General features: G+C 39.1%; 2 protein-coding genes across 6 annotated transcripts in view; one reads left to right on the top strand and one right to left on the bottom strand.

Annotated features, from left to right (window-relative positions):
- GPR160 (G protein-coupled receptor 160) overlaps window positions 1-19,163 on the top strand; it is a 22,923-nt gene extending 3,760 nt beyond the window's left edge. For all 3 annotated transcript variants that reach the window (XM_081953581.1, XM_081953579.1, XM_081953580.1), the window contains exon 2: window positions 17,886-19,163. In XM_081953581.1, coding sequence (XP_081809707.1) covers window positions 17,888-18,946 — 1,059 coding nt within the window. In that variant the 5' untranslated portion in view covers window positions 17,886-17,887 and the 3' untranslated portion in view covers window positions 18,947-19,163. The remainder of the gene's footprint in view (window positions 1-17,885) is intronic.
- The window catches only part of PHC3 (polyhomeotic homolog 3), a 395,745-nt gene that overhangs the window by 292,175 nt on the left and 83,268 nt on the right, over window positions 1-20,302 (bottom strand). The gene's annotated exons all lie outside the window — the stretch shown is intronic.

Genomic DNA, 20,302 nt, shown 5'->3' with positions numbered 1-20,302 from the left:
AATCACCCTGGAAAATGCCTCGTTTAATTTCAACTTTACCCAGTTCTTCTCCATTAGCCATGAGCTTCGTTTTCCAGAGGTTCATTGAAGTTTCCATGAATTTTTGTATGTTGCTGCTGATGCCAAAGATTTTCAGGCATTTCTTGATCCAGCTGTCGGTAACTGAATCAAACACTTTCTTATAGTCTATCCAAGCCATGAACAGCTTGGTTCGTCTTTTCTTTGAATTCTTTGAATTCTCAACTGCTTATCAATCAGCAGTTGGTCCTTTGTTCCTCTTGAATTTTTGCAGTATCCTTTCTGTTCTACAGGAAGCAATTCATTTCTTTCCAAGTATCCGTAAACTTGGTTTGCAATGATACCAGTAAGAAGCTTGCATGTTGTTGGCAAAGAGGTGATTGGCCTATAGTTTCCAGGGTTCTTTCCTTTTTCTTTAACTTTTTGGATCAAAAATGTCCTTCCAGTTGTCATCCATTCATCATTTTCAGGTGTTTTTAAGATCTGGTTCATTTGGGCTGCCAATCTTTCGTGCATACTTGTAAGTGCTTTTAGCCAGAAACCATGTAGCTCATCTGGTTCAAGTGCAGGTGCACCTGCATAATCATCATCATCATCATCATCATCATCATCATCATCATCATTATTATACGATTGTATCACAGCGGCCAGTTGTTTCGCCGGATTTGGCATTGATTACTAGTCGGGCCCCACCCAGGGACCTAGGGCGTCGTAACATATTTTCGTAATATATGTGCAGATCCAAGCAGTGCAGCTTTTTGCATTTCACTGATGGTGATTTTGTCAAGTTTTAACTGTTTTAAATATAATTCCAGTGCTTTTGGAATAGCACCCAGTGTGCCAATTACCACTGGAATTACCACTGCTGGTTTGTGCCATAATCGTTGAATTTCAATTTTTAGGTCCTGGTATTTCACGATTTTTTCATGTTCCTTCTCGTCGACCCTGCTATCACCTGGTATTGCGATGTCAATGATTGTAATCTTATTTTTCTCAACCAGTGTGATGTCTGGTGTGTTATGCGCCAGTATTTTGTCTGTTTGTATACGAAAATCCCATAGGATCTTGACCATCTGATTTTCAGTGACTTTTTCAGGCTTATGTTCCCACCAGTTTGTTGTTGTTTTAATATTATAATTTTTGCACAAATTCCAGTGGATCATTTGTGCTACTGAATTTTGCCGCAATTTATAATCAGTCTGCGTGGTTTTTTTACAGCAGCTGAGTATGTGGTCAACATTTTCATCAACTTCTTTGCAGAGTCTGCATTTGGCATCATCAGAGGATTTTTCGATTTTGGCCTTAATGGCATTTGTTCGGATAGCTTGCTCTTGCGCAGCCAGGATTAGTGACTCTGTTTCTTTCTTTAATGTACCTGTTGTTAACCATAACCAAGTTTTTTCATTGTCCACTTTATCTTTTATTTTTTCCAGAAATTGACCATGCAAATGCTTTGTTCTGCCAACTCTCCATTCTTGATTTTATCACAACTTTTCTGTATTCTTGTTTTGTCTTTTGGGCCTTCAGTAGATTTTTGTTCTTTACTTCGATTAATAGATGTTCCTGACTTTCCTTTAAATAATCAGCCAGTGCATGTTTTTCTTCTTCAACTATTTGCTTCACTTGTAATAATCCTCTGCCACCTGATTTTCGGGGCAGGTATAAGTCTATCAGTGTCCCCGCGTGGATGTAAACTGTAGTGCATTATCATTAGTTTCCTGGTTTTTCAGTCCAAAATGTCCAAATCAGCTTGTGTTCCAGCTATAACTATACCAGCTGTGTATCTTATAACTGATATTGCCCAGGTATTTATGGCCTTGATTGTATTTCCACCATTTAATTTTGATTTCAAAAATTTCCTAACTCTGTTGGTGTACTATAAAGTTAATAATAATAATAATAAAAATAATAATAAGAGTACACCAACAGAGTTAGGAAAAAACTCTGTTGATGTACTCTTATTATTATTTTTATTATTATTATTAACTTTATTTATTAAACATGAAACTTAGTCAACTGAGTTTCATGTTTAATGAATAAAGTATATTATTGTTATTGTTTTGTTGTTGTTGTTATTTACCCAGGCTGCCGTGTCTTCTTATCTGAGAACCTACTTGGTCCAATGAATCCTATTTTGGTTTTCAAAATTAGCCAGGATCGCTCAATGCTTCCCCTTAGCTGTTGCCACCATGATTTAGGAAGACGGTGGCAGGGTTTATTGAATGGACAAAGTATTATGGCTTGACTGGAAGTTATGCTTTTTGTCTGATTTGCACTATTTCAGATAAATGATACAAGTCTTATGTTTTTGTGTTTTTTTAAAGATACCATCTACGTGTAGAAAATAGCACGGTTGAAAGCAAAGCTGGGATCTTTCCCTTTGAGCTCTACTTTCTTAGATCTGGAAAATTATTTTGCACAAATAATCATTGTAAATCATACTAGCTCTCATCTACAAATGGGTTATACTGCTTTCAGATACAAGTTGACCACATATTGACCCTAATTCTATTGCTAATAGTGTGTCGAGTGTAGAAACTGTGAACAATTTTGGTTAATAATGGTGTCAGCTGTAGTATCACTTTGAAAAAAATCTTGTTTTTCTTATTCAAATAAGACTGTGTCTATACAACACTAGGCACTCAATTATAAACCAGTCAAATGCATCATAGCCTACCGTGCCATCCGTCCAAATCCAGCTCAGCTCATTAGTTTACAATTCACTGTGTTGTGCAAACCTTTCAAAAATGTGGCTGACTGAATAAACCATGGTTTTGGTTAACACTACTACTGCTACTACTATTTGCAATCATAGGTTTTAGCGAAATACATATAAAATTATAGCGACCACATGATCAGTTCAATACATCCCCTCTAATATTAACAATACTAATTGTGAGTGTGTCATTTAGTATTTTCCTTGCAGCCATTGCAAACTTATTTCTTTCCATGTTGATCTTTATCAGATAACAAAAATTATATATTTTTTCTTCTGAATTAGATTGAGTCAATTGGATTAGCAAGAGTGTAATAAATCTAGCTCTGAGTTCCTGATAAAGTTTGCAGTGTAATAGGTAGTGGTATAAATAGTAGTAAGTTAATAAGTCATTATGTCTGTAGAGCAAAGCCATTGAGAATAGATACAACATCTATCGTATCTTTTAAGAGGAGACTAACATTTCATTCTTCCTTTTTTACTCATTAACATTTATAATACAATAATACAATAGCAGAGTTGTAAGGGATCTTGGAGGTCTTCTAGTCCAACCCCCTGCCTAGGCAGGAAACCCTATACCGTTTCAGACAAATGGCTATCCCACATCTTCTTAAAGACTTCCAGTGTTGGGGCATTCACAACTTCTGGAGGCAAGCTGTTCCACTGATTAATTGTTCTAATTGTCAGGAAGTTTCTCCTCAGTTCTAAGTTGCTTCTCTCCTTGATTAGTTTCCACCCATTGCTTCTTGTCCTGCCCTAAGGTCCTTTGGAGAGTAGCTTGACTCCCTCTTCTTTGTGGCAACCTCTGAGATATTGGAACACTGCTATCATGTTTCCCCTAGTCCTTCTTTCTCTTAAGCTAAACATACCCAGTTCCTGCAACCTTTCTTCATATGTTTTAGTCTCCAGTCCCCTAATCATCTTTGTTGCTCTTCTCTGCACTCTTTCTAGAGTCTTCACATCTTTTCTACATCGTAGTGACCAAAACTGAATGCAGTAATTTACTTTAGTAACATACCTCTACAATTTGGGTTTTCTCTCTCTTATATGTGTTCTGGCCCAAAATGAGAGGGTTTATTTCACACAAATACAATTAAAATATGGGGGAAATTCTACAAAAATTATACAAGTGTTTCCTAATAGATTATCTGTGGCAAGTATTTAAAAAATATTTTAATTTATAATCAATCTGCATTCTTTTGGAAAGCACTTTCATGTGATTTTAGCTGTGCATTTAGACTTTATTTTGAGTGCAGGAATTGTAATTATTTTATTTTTAAAAAGCTAGACTTACACTAGTTTCAGCACCTGACTTGAAAAAAAAATATTTTGGCAAATGTCATCTTCTATAAATGTAACGTTAGGATCTAAACTATGATATGCTCTATTTAAGGATAATGAATTCAGTTCACATTCTGGTGTAAGTTTAAGTAATTTTTATGGTGGTGGTAACCCTTTCTTCATCATGTTACAATAGTATTTTCCTGGCAAAAAAATATAATCAGACTTTGTGGTGCTATAGTAAGATATTATTCATGGAGACAATAAAGACAAACATTAAGGAACAGGAAGGTTGGAGTTCACCTTCACTAAATTACTGGTCCAAAGTTTAAAAAGAAATGATGACAATAAAACCAATCTTTGCCGAAAGAGAGAACTGGATATTGGAGAACTATTTATACTGAATTACTGTATTGTTTATACCGTATATTCCGTTGTATAAGGCGACTGGGCATATAAGACGACCTCCTACTTTCAGGCGCCTGCGAGCCAGCTGAAGGCTTCCGCGCTGCCAGGCTTTTGTAGTTTTAGCTCAGCGCCTTCTTCCTCTAGACCTTCAGCCCAACCTTACTAAGCCATCCCAGCGCTCATCCATCCACGTGCCCAGGCGAGGAGCACCGAGGTTATCAATTCAATGGCCGGCGTCTGCGCTAGTGGCGGTGCAGCCTTTTGCTTAGCGGCATTGCTTTTTCTTTTGTTTTGATTTTTTGGTATACCCGGTGTATAAGACGACCCCCGATTTTTGAAATAATTTTTTGGGGTTAAAAAGTCATCTTATATGCTGGAAAATACGGTATCTTACTCCATTAATTTCCTTCAGCCAAAGTTGCATTGCTTAGCATATCAACACATACAGGTACACACCAGGGGTGAAATTCAGCAGATTCTGAAAGGTTCTAGAGAACCGGTAGCAGAAATTTTGAGTAGTTCAGACAACCGGCAAATACTACCTCTGGCTGGCCCCAGAGTGGGGTGGGAATGGGGATTTTGCAGTATTCTTCCCCTGGAGTGGAGTGTGAACGGAGATTTTGCAGTATCCTTCCCCTGCTACACCCACCAAGCCACGGTCACAGAACTGGTAGTAAAAAAAATTGAATTACACCACTGGTGCACACACATACATACTTCCACATGCATCATGATTTAATGAACTCATCTTGCTTCTTTCCTTCTCATTTCCTTTCTAACCCTAATACAGGTAGTCCTCGACTTACGACCACAACCAAGTTCAAAATGTCTGTTGTTAAGCGAGACATTTGTTAAGAGGGTTTTTGCCACATTTTACGACATTTTTCTTGCCACGGTTGTTAAGGGAATCACTGCGGATGTTAAATTAGTAAGAATAATAATTTAAGTGAACCTGACTTTGTGAGAAGGTTGCAAAATGTGGTCACATGGTCCCGGGACACTGCAACAGTCACAAATATGAGTCAGTTGCCAAGTTCTGAATTTGGATCACGTGACCATGGGGATGCTGCAACGGTCGTAAGTGTGAAAAAAGGTCATAAGTCACTTCTTTCAGTTTTTTCAGTGCCGTTTTGTAACTTTGAACTTGAACACCTGACTATGAGGATACTGCAGCAATCATAAATATAAAAAATAGTCATAAGTCACTTTTTCCCCAGTGCTGTTAAATGGTCACTAAATGGGCACTGTTGTAAATCGAGCACTACCTGGATAGGCAAATCTTGAAGATGCAGCCTGCACAGCCCAATTTATAGCAACACATTTTTAACAGGAGGTGATGCATTCATTCCTTTATTAGAAAAGAGAGGTCCACTGTGATGGAAAAATCACCTAGATAACAAATCACTAAACAGAGTGTTAGCAACAGTGGTAGCTGTAATTGTTTGCCGCTGCAATTCACACCTTTTCTTTGTCTGAGCTGGCATGAGATACATCTGGGAATTTCTTTGCCTTACACAATGAGACGCTGAAAATAATACACACCTCTTGTTAGCTTTCACGGTTAGCTGCACACTACCTATGCTCACATTTCCTCGAGATGACCCTTTTCTAAACTGCATGTGTTGAGAATTTAAACAGAAGTTCTAAAATGCCAGGGATTTAATAAAAGTTCATTTGAGGAAAGAACACCTGGCTTTTGCTATTTCCCTAATGGTCATCTTGCTTTGTTGATTTAAATATAGCATCTGAATTTAAACAGGCGCCCTGAGCCTGCCTATTTGCAATACTTTAATATTCCTCAGGATGTAGGATGTGTTCATGTGAGATCAGAAGTTAAAAAATTTCCCTATGCTTGGCTAACATCACTCAACATGTTTTTAGCTGGTTATTGGATTAACCATTTCTGGGTTTGGATAATAACAATACAGCAATAGCACTTATTAGCAATATCACAATAGCACGTAGACTTATATATTGCTTCATAGTGCTTTACAGTACTTTCTGAGTAGCATACAGTGTCAGCATATTTCCCACAACAATCTGGATGCTCATTTTACCGACCTCGCAAGACTGGAAGACTGAGTCAATGTTGAGCCTATCAGGATCGAACTCCAGATTGTGGGCAGAGTTAGCCTGCAGTTCTGCATTCTAATCACTACGCCACCGTGGCTCTGGGGCAATACATTCAGTCAAAGTTAACCAAATGAGCTAGATACCAACAGCAAACTTAACGATAAAAATCTAGCCAAGATGAATACCAAACACAGTTTGTTGTATGAATGGATTTGCTGTATCCTTATGTGATCTGGTTAAGTGCTTTTTGTAGCAGTTGTTGTCTTGATGCCATCAAGTCATCCTTCACACCTGGCGACTGCTAGCCAAGTCAGTACAGCTTCCTTGACAAGGGTTTTTGAATGTGGTTTGCCATTGCCATGCTCTTAGGGCTGAGAGACGGTGACTGGTCCAAAGTCATCCAGATGGTTTTGTGCCTAAGGTCGGGCTTGAACTCCTGGTCCCCCAGTTTCTAGCCTGGTATCTTAATAGCACTAGCACTTAGACTTATATACTGCTTCACAGTGCTTCACAGCCTTCTCTAAACGGTTTACAGCATCGGCATATTGCCCCCAACAATCTGGGTCCTCATTTTATCATTATATATGTTACGGTGAAAGACCGAAATCTGGTGAATGTCGACATTCACCGGTGAATGTCGACATTCACCAGATACGCTTGGTGAATGTCCGAAAATACCCTTATCCTCTCGACACTCGCTTCCTCCTCGCTTCTTTTTAAAAAAACTCCGCGAATAGAAGACGCTTAAAAGGAAGCATATCTACCTCTCGGCTCCTCGCTTCCTTTTAAGCGTCTTCTATTCGCGGAGTTTTTTTTTTTATGTCGATCGCAGGATCACAGGTTTTTAAAAAAAACCTCCGCGAATAGAAGACCTTTAAAAGGAAGCGAGGAGCCGAGGTATTAGGGTAAGGGGATTAGGGTAAGGGTGTCGAGAGGATAAGGGTATTTTCGGACATACACCCTTACCCTAATCCCCTTACCCTAATACCTCGGCTCCTCGCTTCCTTTTAAGCATCTTCTATTCGCGGAGTTTTTTTTAAAAAACCTGCGATCCTGCGATCAACATTAAAAAAAAAACTCCGCGAATAGAAGGGTGTCGAGGGGATAAGGGTATTTTCGGACATTCACCAAGCGTATCTGGTGAATGTCGACATTCACCGGTGAATGTTGACATTCACCAATTTCGGTCTTTCACCGTAACATATACACTAGATCAGCTGTCTATAATCTTTCAGTGACTAATGCTAAGGAGCAGCTTCTCAACAGTAGTTTTTAGAATGAAAGAAGATAGTTACAAAATTAAGAAAAATAAGGCTGAGATATAAAATTAACTCTTTTTAGCACACTCTTCGCATCCTCACATTTATTACTGTGGCATCATATTCTTCCCAGCCTGTAATCCACTTGCAAATTAGATAGTTAATGTTTAATATTTTTCTGGTACTGTATTTGCAAAACTCTTGCCTATCCACCTACTTTTTAGATATATATATTGTTAAATATATATTTTAAGTGTGGCATGTGATAAAAAAACATAGGTGGATATAATTCTTTATATAGGAAGAATTAAAGCAATTAAGTAAAGGTAAAGTTTCCCCTGTCCGGTTGTTTTAGAGATGCTCATTTCCGTTTCTTGGGCAAAGGAGCCAGCATTGTCTGAAGTCATTTTCCATGGTCATATGAGCAACAATATGCTAAGCACACAAAATGCTGTTACCTTCCCGCTAAAGTGGTACCTATTTATCTACTTGCATTTGCATGCTTTCGAACTGATGAGCTGGGGTGAGTAAAGGAAGCTCACCTCGTCACGCAGTGCTCAGGTCTCAAACATGGATTGTCAGTTTTCCAGCTAACAAGCTCAGCATCTTTAACCACTGAACCATCGCACAACTTATAGTAATTAGTCTTTGAATAAGAAAACAATGGTTTCAGTGGCCATGGAATAATTTAGTTCAGCCTTCCCTATTAAAATGTGAAATTGAATTGCCGCCTTGTACTGGTAGTTCTTTCTATGCTTTCACATACATGGAAGATGCATCTGAACAAAAATAGTAGAATTGATATTGAAATTGTCTAAAGTTGAGGGGATCCCGTTTTGCGGCCTGACCAGCAAAGTCAATGGAGAAGCCAGATTGACTTAACAACCATGTTACCAACTTAATAACTGCCATGATTTACTTAACAAATGTGGGAAGAAAAGTCGTAAGATAGAGCAAAACTCTCTTAGGAAATTTCTCACTTAGCAACATAAATTTTGTGCTCAATTCTGGTCGTGAGGACTACCTGCACACTTGTCATAATTGAAAATCTAATTTTATTTTGTAAATGGGCTATGGTTAATTTTGTTTCTATTTCTCTCATATGGTCTTCCAAATATCTGAAACCTAAGAAGTTAAGGGTTAATAGTAGTAATGCATTTAATACCACAGCAGCTTCTACAAAAGAAAAAACAAAAGATGCCAACAAAAAAATAAACCAACAATTTAGTTCCTCTTTACTATTACGGTCAGTTCAGTTGCTACAAAAATACTTCTTCCTCATTATTGTGAAGTCTCTTGTACAGGCACCTGTTTTTTTTTATTTAGCTTTGGCGGAAATGATTTCTTAAACAAAAAGTAATGGTGTTTTAAGTAAGGAAGTATGTGCTGGAATATAAGAACTGAGAGCTTCAAACGGCTCAGGAAGCTCTTTTAAGACCCAGCTTGCAGTTTCTAATTTTTGGCTTTTTTAAAAAAAATCTGTTTAACTGTACCTGCCTTTTTACAATCAAGATGAAATTAATCCAGATTTTATTGGATCATTGTGACATTAGCAGGCCCAGAATGTTCTTCAGAGGATCATAATTCACTCTGTCAGAAAAAGATTTCTAAAATTCAAACTTCAAAATTTGAAAGGTGACAGAGAGATAGAATGAACTCTTGTGTTCTTTGTCTGATTTGGGAGATAACATGCATTGTTCAAATTTCTCCTTCGTAGGAGGTTCAAGAATAAAATAGAATAGAATAACAGAGTTGGGAGGGACCTGGGAGGTCTTCTAGTCCAACCCCTCTGCTTAGGCAGGATTCCTACACCACTTCAGACAAATGGTTATCCAACATCTTCTTTAAAACTTCCAGTGTTGGAACATTCACAACTTCTGGAGGCAAGTTGTTCCACTGATTAATTGTTCTAACTGTCAGGAAATTTCTCCTCAGTTCTAAGTTGCTTCTCTCCTTGATTAGTTTTCACCCATTGCTTCTTGTTCTACCCTCAGGTGCTTTGGAGAATAGCTTGACTCCCTCCTCTTTGTGGCAACCCCTGAGGTACTGGACCACTGTTATCATGTCACACCTAGTTCTTCTTTTCATTAAACTAGACCCGTGATGGCGAACCTATGGCAAGCATGCCACAGGTGGCACATGGAGACCTCTCTGCCGGCATGCGAGCTTCATCTGAGCTCCACCAAGCATGGGCCACTGGGCAGCTGATTTTAGGGCCTCTGCAAAACACTATACAGGCCATCAATATACACCCAACAGGAACAGGTGATTCATAGGAGCATATTAAGGTAAATCCTAGAGAGGCAGGAAATGCATAATTGAACAATGGAAATGAACGCTAGAGAGGAATAAAGCTACATACAAGGCTGACATAATGGGGGGGCATGTGCATGCACAGGGGACTCACAGGGGACACGTACATTGTATTAGTGTGGGTATGCGCTGTTGTGCGCGCACCCAAACTTTTAGCACGCAAGGACAAAAAAGTTAGCCATCACTGAACTAGTCATACCCAGTTCCTGCAACCGTATTCCATATGTTTTAGCGTCCAGTCCCCTAATCAAATTAAATAAATTTTATTATTATGGTCTGACTAGTCTTTAGTAGAAAAAGTAATACAGGGTGTCCCTGACTTGCAACTATTTGTTTAGTGACCGTTTGAAGTTACAACAACACTGAAAAAAGTGATGTGATTGTTTTTCACACTTATGACCGTTGTAGTATCCCCATCTTCACGTGATCAAAATTCGAACTTGCTTGGCAACTGGCTCATATTTATGACAGTTGCAGTATCCTGGGGCATGTGTTCTTCTGACAGGCAAATCCAATGGAGAAGCCAGATTCACTTAACAACCATGTTGCTAACTTAACAACTGTAGTGATTCACTTACCAAGAGTGGCAAGAAAGGTCGTAAAATGAGCGAAATTCACTTAACAACTGTTTCACTTAGCAACAGTGCTAAGGGATTTCATGTCCAAAGGGACTGAGTTGTCTACAAAGCTGGAGACCTGGCATGGAAAAAGAAAGATTTAAAGCCGAAATAGTTAAAATCATAAAAACATACTGTTAACCTAAAAATACATAAAAACAATATCGAGATAGGTCTAGCTTAAAGAAGAATAGAGACAGAATAGTAGTAAAGTATTGCTTATTTTATTTATCGTACAGCACATTCACATCATATTTCAGTAAAAAGAAACAAAGGTAAAATACAAAACACACAACATAAAATCTGACATCTTAACAGAAAGATTGCAAATGTATAAGTTGTAAAAATTTATTTTTTATTTGTTGCAGCCAGAAAATAGGGCAAAATCTACATTGTATAAGGTTACGGTAATGATAGCAGAATAAGATAGGAGTTTAGTTTTGCAAAACACAACAGTTTTGCGTGGAAAAAACAAACATAAGTATTTTTGTGTGGTCTGTACCGTTTTAAGAAAAACCTCAATAATCAGATTGACTCACATCTCTGCTTTTATAACTAGCCCATCTCGCGTAGTGTTTCTTTGGGTCTGGAGAATTAAAAACTTGCTTTAAAAATGTGAAAGTCATCTTGAATAAAAAGTAATGATGTAGCACAGGACTAAGCACTGATCACAAATATCTGATGATAATTCTTTCTGCACTATTTTTGTGGCAACAAATTAAGCAAACAGAATGTTTTTTGGGCTTGGCCATTGTAGGAGTTTGTCTGAAGCCCAATCTTTTTAAGCTGAGTCATAACATTTGAAAGGGTAAGAGTGTGGATCAGAATAGGAACAAAAAAAAAGAGGGTAATAATAAATACACTGATTCCAGAGTAGTAAAATGCAACTGTCTAAGCCATATATAATGGGGACTAGCTCTTTCTATGGATAAAGGCTGCATTATTCCAGAATTATTGCTCATTTCTGCTGACTGAAGAGTCTGTCTGCATGAATAAAGAAGGCTGTATCTATCCAAATGAATGGTTTCTTTCAATATTGGCTGTACTGGTCTATAGGAGCTACATCAAAATGGATTTTAGTTGAGGGTAGATTGTGTACTATCATGCCACTTAATTAATAGTCCCAATTAATAGGATCGATCTTATGGGAAGATTATAATTCAGTTCCAAATAGCAGATTTGCAACTATGCAAATTACAACAATCCAACCTTGACAATGAAAGAAATCACTTCTTTAGTCAGGCCACTACCTAATCCAGCACCTCTGCATTTGTCCCTAATTTTGGATGTTTGCAAATCATACTGGTTCAGAATATGGACAATCTGTGGGACTATGCTGGCTGATAAACCCTTAACCCAGTGGGGAAATTCAAATGTTTTTACTACTGGTTCTGTGGGCGTGGCTTGGTGGGCATGGCAGGGGAAGGATACTGCAAAATCTCCATTCCCTCTCCACTCCTGGGGAAAGGATATTACAAAATCTCCATTCCCACCCCACTCTGGGACCAGCCAGAGGTGGTATTTGCCAGTTCTTCGAACTACTCAAAGTTTCCGCTACCGGTTGTCCAGAACCTGCTGAATTTCACCCCTGCCTTGATCAATATTTCATTCTTCAACATAATGACTAAATTAGTAGACCAGCAAAATACTGGGGAAATAATATACATAGACTTCAGCAAAGCGTTCACAAAGTAGACCACAATCTATTTCTTGGTAGCTAGAAAAAAGTGGATAGATAGCATCAACACCAGATGGATTCATAACTGGCTTACAATCCGTACCCAATAAGTAGTCTTTAATGGGTCTACGTCTATATGGAGGAAAGTAAGCAGAGGGGTACCGCAAGGTTCTGTCTTAGGCCCAGTACTCTTCAATATCTTCATAAACAACTTAGATGAGGGAATATAAGGGGAAATTTGCAGATGATATTAAGCTGGCAGGAATAGAAGATAGGCTCAAGATCCAGATGAATCTTGACAGTCTTGAACATTGGGCCCGATCTAACAAAATAAAATTCAATGTAGGGAAATGTAAAGTCTTACACTTAGGCAAAGAAAACCAAAAGTACACATACAAATTGGGTGAAACCAGGCTTAATAGCAGTAAGTGTGAGAGGATCTTGGAGTCTTAGTGGACAACCAGCTAAATATGAGGCATTCATGCGCAGCAGCAGCCAAAAAATCCAATACAATCCTAATCTGTATTAACAGAGGTATACAATCAAGATCAAGTGAGATACTAATACCACTCTATAAAGCCTTAGTAAGACCACACCTAGAATACTGCATCCAGTTTTGGTCACCTCGCTATAAAAAAGATGTTGAGACTCCAGAAAAAGTGCAGAGGGGAGCAACCAGGATGATTAGGGGACTGGAGATTAAAACATATGAAGAACGGTTACAGGAACTGGGCATGGATAGTCTAATGACAAGAAGGACCAGGGGAGACATGATAGCAGTGTTCCAATATCTCAGGGGCTGCCATAGAGAAGAAGGGATCAAGCTATTTTCCAAGGCACCCAAAGGCCAGACAAGGAACAATGGATGGAAACTGATCAAAGAGAAATTCAACCTAGAAATAAGGATAAATTTTCTGACAGTGAGAACAATTAACCAATGGAACAGAAGTTGCCTTCAGACGTTGTAGGAGCTTCATCACTGGAGGCTTTCAAGAAGAGATTGGACTGCCATTTGTCGGAGGTCATCCTCACCCATTTTTGTTTTCCCTTCTCTTTCCCCTCCAAATCCCTCTTTCCTTTTCTCCATCTGCATCCTGCCTCCATCTCTCACTTTTTGTGGTTTCTGCTAGAAAGAGGAAGGAGAATTTATGTGCTTGTTTGAGAAAGTAGTTTATAGAGTGCGTGAGAGAAGTATTTGACAGATGCAGATCAGAGATCACTTGTTTATATAAACAGATGTATTTTTCAGGCTATTAATCTTAATTTGTATTTATAAACTCAAGCTACTATTTTGTTCTGGTCTACTCTTTTTTCTGAGTTTATGTTATAGCAAGTGTATAATTTTTATATTCTTTTCATGCGAGGTAAAAAGGCGTATTATCCACCAGGCAACTATAAGATATCTTCTCTTGTACCTCTAGGCTCCCTCTCATCTTTATTTTTTAAATGTTTTGTTTAAATTGGAGTGGACCATCAAGCAAAGTGAAGCACTAGCTTTCAATGACACATCGTTGTCCAAAAACGGTACTAAACCAAGAAGCATTCCAGGAAAGGAGAGGAGAGGAAAGGAAAAGAAAAATCTGCAGTTCAGAGCTTTGTTTAGGGGAAATATTATTTATGTTTGCTTCTTTTGTACAATGGGTGTATCTCCCTTCTTGTATGAGTGAGAAATTCTCTCGTATTGTTCATCCTATGTGAAATGAGATTCTTTTTTTAAAAAATTGTTTAAAAAGGGGGTATAATTTGTTTTAATAGACCCATATCCTAAACCTGCCCCTGTCAGGATTAATCTAAACCCAATATATAACCCAACTTTTAATGACATCTTCTCAAGCTCCTTTTTAAAAGTTTCAATCTTGCCTCTAAACCAAGTTCCCAAAGTTGTGTGCTTATATACATTCATTTATTTGTTGGTTTCATATTTCATACACTCCGTAAATAAGACCCCGTTCCTTACGTTGGGGCTCTAGAGATTAGTTAGGACTGTTATACCACTTTGCCTACTTTGTATCAATCTGCCTGCCTCAAGTATGTCTCGGGGATTGGCAGTAGAGTTCCTTGAGCTGATGGTCCTGGAGAACTTCAGTCTGCCTTCCTTAGGCGTGGGGTCTGAGGTGGCTTCACTGAGCCATTACGGCAGCCATGGGCCTATCCCAGGTCATCCATCCTCAACACGGAGCAGCCGTCACATGTCTCAATACAATACAATACAATAGTAGAGTTGGAAGGGACCTTGGAGGTCTTCTAGTCCAACCCCCTGCCTAGGCAGGAAACCCTATACCGTTTCAGACAAATAGCTATCCAACATCTTCTTAAAGACTTCCAGTGTTGGGGCATTCACAACTTCTGGAGGCAAGCTGTTCCACTGATTAATTGTTCTCACTGTCAGGAAATTTCTCCTCAGTTCTAAGTTGCTTCTCTCCTTGATTAGTTTCCACCCATTGCTTCTTGTTCTACCCTCAGGTGCTTTGGAGAATAGTTTGACTCCCTCTTCTTTGTGGCAACCTCTGAGATATTGGAATAATGCTATCATGTCTCCCCTAGTCCTTCTTTCTCTTAAGCTAAACATACCCAGTTCCTGCAACCGTTCTTCATATGTTTTAGTCTCCAGTCCCCTAATCATCTTTGTTGCTCTTCTCTGCACTCTTTCTAGAGTCTCCACATCTTTTTTACATCGTGGCGACCAGAACTGAATGCAGTATTCCAAGTGTGGCCTTACCAAGGCATTATAAAGTGGTATTAACACTTCACGTGATCTTGATTCTATCCCTCTGTTGATGCAGCCTAGAACTGTGTTGGCTTTTTTGGCAGCTGCTGCACACTGCTGGCTCATATTTAAATGGTTGTCCACTAGGACTCCAAGATCCCTTTCACAGTTACTACTACTGAGTAAGGTATCACCTATACTGTACCTGTGCATTCCGTTTTTGTTGCCTAAATGTAGAACCTTACTCTTTTCACCATTGAATTTCATTTTATTAGATAGTGCCCAATGTTCAAGTTTGTCAAGATCCTTCTGTATCTTAAGCCTATCTTCTGGAGTGTTGGCTATTCCTGCCAGCTTGGTATCATCTGCAAATTTGATGAGTTCCCCATTTATTCCCTCATCCAAATCATTGATGAAGATGTTGAAGAGTACTGGGCCTAAAACAGAGCCTTGGGGTACTCCACTGCATACTTCCCTCCATGTAGATGCAGTTCCATTGACAACTACACGTTGAGTGCGGTTGGTCAGCCAGTTACCAATCCATCTGGTGGTGATGCTGTCTAACCCACATTCTTCTACTTTATCTAGTAGTAGGTTATGGTCTACCTTATCAAAAGCCTTACTGAAGTCCAAGTAAACTATATCAACGGCATTCCTCTGGTCCACTAATTTTGTCACATTATCAAAGAATGCAATAAGATTAGTCTGGCATGATCTGTTTTTGACAAATCCATGTTGGCTTTTGGCTATTACTTTGTTTGCTTCTAGGTGTTCGCAAATTCGTTGCTTGATTATTTTTTCCAGAATCTTTCCTGGTATTGAGGTTAGGCTGATAGGTCTGTAGTTTCCTGGATCTAATTTTTTCCCTTTTTTGAAGATGGGAACCACCTCAGCTCTTTTCCAGTCCTCTGGTAGTTCCCCGGTGTTCCAGGATCTCTGAAAGATATAATTCAGTGGTTCTGAGATCTCGTCTGCTAGTTCCTTCAGAACTCTGGGGTGTAATCCATCCAGTCCTGGTGATTTGAACTCATCTAGGGTAGACAGGTGCTCACTTACCATTTTCTTCCCTATTTCAATTTGTGTTCCTAATTTTGTGGTGCTGCTTTTGATAGGTTGGACTGTTTTATCCCTTTGTGTAAAGACAGATGCAAAACATGAGTTAAATAGTTCTGCTTTCTCCCTGTTGCTTGTCACCTTCTTGCCACTTTCTCCTAGCAATGGACCAATTGTTTCCTTAACTTTTTTTCTTGTTTTTAACATGTTGGAAGAAGTTTTTTTTGTTAATTTTTACTTTTGTGGCAAGCCTTTCTTCATTGTGAGCCTTAGCTTTCCTCATTTCATCTTTACAGGCTCGGGCTATTTGCTGATATTCTGCCTTAGTTATGTCCCCCTCCTTCCACTTTTTATACTTACTTTTTTTGTCTTTCAGTTTGTCAGATAGTTGTTTATGCAGCCATGCTGGTTTCTTTTGGGAGCTGTTGTTTTTCTTCTTCATTGGTATTGTGTTAGACTGGGCTTTTCTAATCTCATTTTTCAAAATTTCCCAAGCTTCTTGAGTTGTTTTCCCCTCGAGGATTCTCATCCATGGAATTTTTCCCAAGCTCTCTCTAAGTTTATTGAAATTAGCTTTCTTAAAGTCCAAGACTCTAGTTTGACTTTGTTCTACTACTTGTGTTTGGATAATGTTGAATTCCAATATTGCATGGTCACTTGCCCCCAGGGTTCCTATGGCTTCAACACCTTCTATCATTTCCTCTCTGTTAGTGAGAATTAAGTCCAGTATGGCTGATCCCCTTGTTTCCTTCTCTACTTTTTGGAAAACAAAGTTGTCTGCTAGGTTTGTTAGGAACCTGTTGGATCTTCCACTTGGTCTCATTTGGTTTTACCGTCAAAAACTGGCAGTGTGATCTGGAATTGGGGGCAGCTCTCTATGGTTCCTCTGTCATGGTCAGCTCAAGCTATGTAATCTCCATGAGATTCTCTGGCACTGCTCCTGATGTAGGGAGGCGAGTCCAATTTTCCAGCAACTGATGAATCCAGAAGAGTTCCAGAAATTGCTTCCCCATCCGTATTGCAGGCCATTCGGTGGCCTTGTTTAGGGTGATCCGTTGGGGAAAGAGGACTCGAGTTTTGTCTGCAAGGCCAGGCTGAAGAATTTCCACAGCATCTGTTGGACAAAATAGCTCATATGTGTGCCCAATTAAATGCCAGCATTGGTATACATCCCATGGAGATGCCTTGGCCACAGTCTGGTCCTGTTATCTAGGAATAGTTTGAACCTGTTGACGAGAAACTGGGAGATTAGTCCTGCCTTAGGTACAAAGCCAGCTGTGTGAACCTGGGCCAGTCACTTTTCCTCAGCTCTAGGAAGAAGGCAAGGGTGCAAACCACCTCTGAAAAATCTTGATAAACGAACTGCAGGCACTTGTCAAGGTAATCACCAGGAGTCAAATAAACAAAAAACCCCAAACCTGATATACATTTTATTGTGATCTTGTTTCTATTTATGTTTAATTGTGTTTACTGGTTTATGAACAATATTTTAATTGTTGGCTTTATTACACACTGCCCGGAGTCACATTTGTAGATAGGTGGCAATATAAATTAGGTAGGTAGGGGGAGGGAGGGAGGGAGGGAGGGAGGGAGGGAGAGAGAGAGAGAGAGAGAGAGAGAGAGAGAGAGAGAGAAGATGATGCTAAAGATAGGTAAGTATGTATGAAGACTGGTAGGGTTGAAGGGAAGGTAGGTAGATAGCTCACTCTTTGGAAAATGTTCAGACTTTAAGATTAATTAATATATTTTCTTGATGTTTTAGGTATGATCTATTACTGGAAACAGCTGTCATCATTCCAAATAACCATGGCTGCAATCATCAGTTCTTTATTTTTGAATTTTAAAGATGGCCATATTGTCCTGCCTTCCGAAGCCAATGGAGCCTTGCTGCTTGTCATGCTGGGGAAAGTATCTCTCAATTTGTTTCTGTTGCAAGCCAGGAAAAACAGTCATCATCAGAGTTTCCTGAGCTATTTCTGCATTTCACTTGCTATCTTTGACTTGCTGCTTCTGGGGATGATGACCCTAATTTTCTGCAATCAGAATATTTTGATTGGAGAGATTAGATTTACCGAGTATCACATCTGTCTTTTGCCTCAGATTACCTCTCTTGTCTATGGAATTTTACATTACCCAGTTTTTTTGATAGCTGGCTTGGATTATTGCTTTACAATAGCCCACACTTCCAAATATAAGAACAAATGCTGGAAATCACTGTATACAGTTGCTGTGATACTCACATGGACTTCTGCCCTTGGTTACATTCTGAATCTTCGGAGCAGTTCTTTATGGCTGAATATAAATGATGACAACTATGGGCATCAATGTCCTTTCTACATCAGCAGTCAAACGTACTGGCTCTCGCTTGGTATGTTGACCATAATATGCTTGGTTCTTGTTTTCTGTTGGTCAGAAATTATAAACATGGTGCAGTCCACTAAGCTTATTTCCTTTGAGGGAGACAGTGTTCTGTTATTTCCTTATGAACTTGAGGGCAGCTCCAGAGGTCGTTCAAAACGTCTTTTGGCAAGGCTTCTGATCAGCTTCATGGGCACTTGGACACCGTTCGTTATGCTCCAAATGCTGATTGTGTTACTTAATGCAGAGATTCCTGCCCACATTGAGATGAACGTCCCCTGGCTTTGTTTTGTCAACAGCTTTCTTATTGGGATTGCATGTTGGGTGAGAGGCCAAGACATTGTGTTTCCTGAAGATTCTTGGGATGTGGATCCGTTTGTCAGCTGGAAATTTTGCTTTATACCTTTCAGCTTTCCAAACACTGAAAAAGCTGTAAAACCAGACAGCGAAATCATAATCTGTTAATGAACTACCGTAGGATAATATAGACTGGATTGCAGTCAATGGAGAAGACTGCAAGTTAAGTCGACGAACTACAGGAGAGGAGGAACATCAAATGAGATATGGGTTGAACATTTTCTCAAGTTCTGCTGCGTGTGTAGGAACATGGCCGAATAAAAGGATACTGTGTGTTTTCCAAGTTGAATTTCAAATATGGGTTGTTATTTCAAAATAAAGTATAATGGAGTTTTTACTGTGTTGCGATTGATTGATGAATTGCATGCCATCAAGTAGTTTTTGATTCCTATCAACCACAAACAGATTTCTTCATGAATCATGTTGCTATAATATTTCAACATTAACCAAGGATGTGTAGAAAGTTAGCAGCCACCCCTCTCCTTGAAGAATGAAATATTTTAGTAAATATTTAAAAAGGCAGAATATTATAATTCCCTGGATGAGAAATTGAGAAACATGCTCTTGGAGACCGAAGGCAACTCCTAATTTCTTAATAGTCCCCAGCAGATATTCGGTGCCCATTAAGAAAGACTGGGCCAGCCTATCTACAAGACAAAAGCCTTCAGCTCTAGGGTGATGGGATTAAGACATGGACATCCAGGACATAATAGGATTAACCCATCTAGCAGCAGAGCTCACCACATGGCACAATCACCTGGGGACATTGCATCACCCAGCGAGCTTCAACCAAATCTGGGACTCGGACAACCTACAAAGTTAGCTATGACCCCTAAAATAGCCAATAGAATACATGTTCTTGCACAGGAACAGGAAGTTCAAGTGCAAAGCCCAAGAGAGGGTATAAATAACCCTCTCTTTCAACTCCCATGTGGTCAGCTGCGCCAGGACCATGTGTTTGGTGGTTCTGCTTCACCATTAAACCCTCTTTCCAATCAGCCTCCAGCCTCCATTATGTTTCCAGTGCCTTTTTCCCGACTAGGAACTGAATCAGATGGACATTTCGTCCAACAGATGTAACCCAACAAGTATCAAGTCCTTCTGTGAGAATAATTACCCCATAAGGTTGCTGTTGTACTAATAAAAATGGAGATCCCCATATAAAGAAGGAAAGAAAGAAGGAAGGTTGGTAGGTAGGTAGGTTTGGGGTGTGCTGTATTTTCAATGTATGATGATTTAAATGTACCTTAGAATTTATTTATTTTGAATTTATTAGCCACCCAACTCCGATGGAGTCTTTCAAAGGGTAAAACTGAATAACAACAAAAGGCAGCAGTTTCTAATTAATTAAAAAAGCAGAACAGGAATCTTCTCCTGATAGGCAAATGCATATCAGACATTAATCCATTTTTGCTGCTGCTTGCATTAAAAAGGCACACACTGGCTCAGGAATTCTGGGAGTTG

Source organism: Natrix helvetica (assembly GCF_964273705.1).
Source record: "Natrix helvetica genome assembly, chromosome: 5".
Lineage (NCBI taxonomy): Eukaryota > Metazoa > Chordata > Lepidosauria > Squamata > Natricidae > Natrix > Natrix helvetica.
This window is presented reverse-complemented; position numbering and strand designations above follow the sequence as displayed.